General features: G+C 47.8%; 1 protein-coding gene across 1 annotated transcript; it reads left to right on the top strand.

The window, feature by feature from the left end:
• Nucleotides 1–716: 716 nt before the first annotated feature.
• LOC146189256 (ubiquitin-conjugating enzyme E2 Z-like) lies at nt 717–1,565 on the top strand. Its single transcript, XM_084605216.1, has one exon. It carries the CDS (start codon nt 717–719, stop codon nt 1,563–1,565), a length of 849 nt encoding a protein of 282 aa, XP_084461342.1.
• The last annotated feature ends 1,374 nt before the right edge of the window (nt 1,566–2,939 follow it).

The raw sequence follows: 2,939 nt of genomic DNA, 5'->3' as shown, positions 1-2,939 counted from the left end.
CCCTCCGCTACGGCACCTCTATATCTCTTTCCACTTTCACTCCCGCCTTCCTTCCTTCCCTTACGGCGCAGTTGAGGTGTCCACAGGAAACAAGTGATACAGTTACCGCGCCTTTCCCTTCCTATAAATCAATCTATCTGTTGTAGGCCGTCATTGCACCCGCCACTGCTTAGGTGGTGGACGACGGCTGTTGTGCGGCGCGCGTCTTTCTCTCCCTCTTCGTTTTCCTTTCTTCTCTTATTTTTACTTCTGTCCACACGAGGTAGCGGAGGTGGCTCAGCTGCAAAGCCAGTAGCAGGCCCGTGCATTTTCTTTTCCTTCTTCATACAGCCACAACCTCTTCATACAGCCTCTTTGTTTCGCCTCCATCAAAACGCAGCCGCCACGGTCGTGATCGAACCCGGGTACTCCGGCACAGTAGAAGGGCGTTTTACCACTGCACCACCCTGTCGGTGCTATTTGTACATTTTTACAAGTTATGCTCACAGGCAACATGACAGTACGCCTTTTGTTACTGCACTCTTAAACGTCATGTCATAGTACAAAGTATATTTAACTGTGTGCCTCCTATGGCTGCAATAAGCCGAAATGCCTCCAAGCGATTTCATGCGCACTTGAGATAGAAGTGGACGAAGACGACGTTACATTTCCATCTACTTGCACCGGCTTTTGACAGCGCCCTTACGCCTTCGAAATACGGTGATCAATCAGCAGTGATGCTGGGCGACCAAGAAGCATCTGGTGACGCTGGCTCAGTGGCAAGTTCAGAGGTTCGCGCCAGGACCTGCGATGAAGAACCGTCCCCAATGTGTCTTCTGAGACTTAAGCAAGAGCTCGCGTGCATTGAAGTCAATTCTATACTTGGAGTGTATATAGCTCGGGACAGCAGCGACGCCTCCGTGGTTCATGCTCTCATGATGGGTCCTCCAGGCACACCGTACGATGGTGGTTTCTTCTACTTCCTGATTACCTGTCCGCGTGAGTACCCGATGAAACCACCATGTGTTCGCCTGATCTCTCCACCAGCCGAGGCAGTGCAATTCAACGCTCGAATCAAAGAGAGCGGGTTGGTCTGTCTCAATATTCTCGGCACTTACCGTCAACACGCCTGGAACCATGCTTGTTCCCTTAGTTATGTCCTCCTCTCCATAAAAGCCGCACTCAACAAGAACTGTGGGATTGAGAACAGCTACCGCAAGCACGCAGTATGCCGGCACAGCAATTACGTGCACCACGAGACAATGAGAATGGCCGTGTGTGACGTGGTCGAAGCCTGCATGAACTCAGATTTCCTATACCCAGCTGCATTCAAGGGCGTTGTGCTCAGCAAGTTTCTGGAGCTCTACTGCCGGTACGAAGAAATGGTGGCGAAGAGGCTGCGCTGGAATGGCCAGGAAATGACCTCATACTTGGGTGCATTTATGGGCTGTTATCAATACAAACAGCTTTTGGTCCGACTCAAGGAATTGCATGAGCTGGTTACAGGAATTTTCGAAGGCGCAGCATCCATCCTGACCAGTGACCAAGGGCATGTAGCGCTTGGATATTTTGATCCCACTCATTAAGAGGCAGTCTAAAGATCAAAATTCTCTCCCGCTCTTCAAGGACGGTAATAAGATAGGAGATTAGGGAACAGATCACGACAAGAATAAACCAATACCCAGATTTTTTGTAACCCACTAATATTGCTTTTAATGTGGAATCCGTTGGATCTGCATCCTTTTCTCTTTCAGCTTCTCTTTGAGAAGGCATGCCCCGCTGTCTCGCGCAGTGGTGAAGATGCCCGAGTACTGTTCCGGAATAACCGGTTTCTTACCCGGCCGTCGGCGGCGGCGTTTAATTGAGGCGAAATGCAGATATATCCATGTGCTGTGGAATAATAATACAAAAATTTGTCGAAGGACGGAAAAGGCGCATTATGTCAAATATGTTTTGTGGACACCTGCACCATGCCGCACTAGATGGATGGTTGGCATGAAAGCGAAAAGATAGAGTCGCCGTAGTGGAGCGTTGCGGGAGCAATTTCGACAACCTGGAGATCATCAGGCACTGGTGAAGGTTGGCAGTTTCTGGCCCTACGGGGCTGGGACGGTAGGTCAACGCCGCTTGCGACAGGGGCTAGCCAGCCACCGAAGTTTATCTGTTGCAGGCCGTCATTGCACCCGCCACTGCTTCGGTGGTGCACGACGGATGTTGCGGGGTGCGTTTTAATCTCCCTTTTCTTTTTCCTCTCTTCTCTATTTTTTCTCCTGTCCGCACCAGGCAGCGGAGGTTGTTTTTGCGGCTGTAGGAAGACTGTAGGCTGTCGTTATTCTTCATATTGTTTGGTTTGCTAACTAACGCCCTTATGTATCTTCATGATATCTAGAAGAGCATAAAATTCACTCTTCGTATCTTTCGTATTTGCAATGAACCGCTAAAAGTAAGAGAAAGAATGCCGCTATTTCAAAATAATGTTCAAGCTGAGTTCCTGCTGATTTCAAATTGCTTCTTCTTTGGCAGAGTTTAACTCTCCAAATGCTGATAACTAAAATATTCATGCCATGGTTGTGCGATGTTTTCGGAAGAGCTTCACATGGTTACGACAAAGTGCTGGTATAAATTGCTGCTTTTTATGTGTAACAGAGTACACGAATTTATGGGAAATGGGGATGTGGAAGCCATAATTCGATTTTGTGTGAAAAGCATTCATTAAAAAGGAAACACTCAACCACGCGGTTTCGGAGAAGAAGGCAAAGGCAAAAGGAAATATTTAATGTTTGAATAACATCAGACTTATAATTGGTTACCTTATGCTTGAAGAAAGACAAGGTATCTCAGGTTTTCTGCCACTAACGCTAATCCAGTCAGTTGGGACGCTTCTACGTGGTATTGCTACGATATTTTTTTATCATGTACGCGGAAATTCCACTACGGCTTTGAGTCCCTCGACTACAGAG

The sequence above is a fragment of the Amblyomma maculatum genome, chromosome 5, assembly GCF_055883805.1.
Source record: "Amblyomma maculatum isolate TAMU_Amacu chromosome 5, ASM5588380v1, whole genome shotgun sequence".
Classification (NCBI taxonomy): Eukaryota; Metazoa; Arthropoda; class Arachnida; order Ixodida; family Ixodidae; genus Amblyomma; species Amblyomma maculatum.
The sequence above is the reverse complement of the archived record's forward strand: the minus strand, read 5'-3'. Positions and strand labels throughout refer to the sequence as shown.

Excerpts from the sequence above, each read along its gene's own strand:
- LOC146189256 (XM_084605216.1), top strand. The coding sequence starts at position 717 with ATGCTGGGCGACCAAGAAGCATCTGGTGACGCTGGCTCAGTGGCAAGT.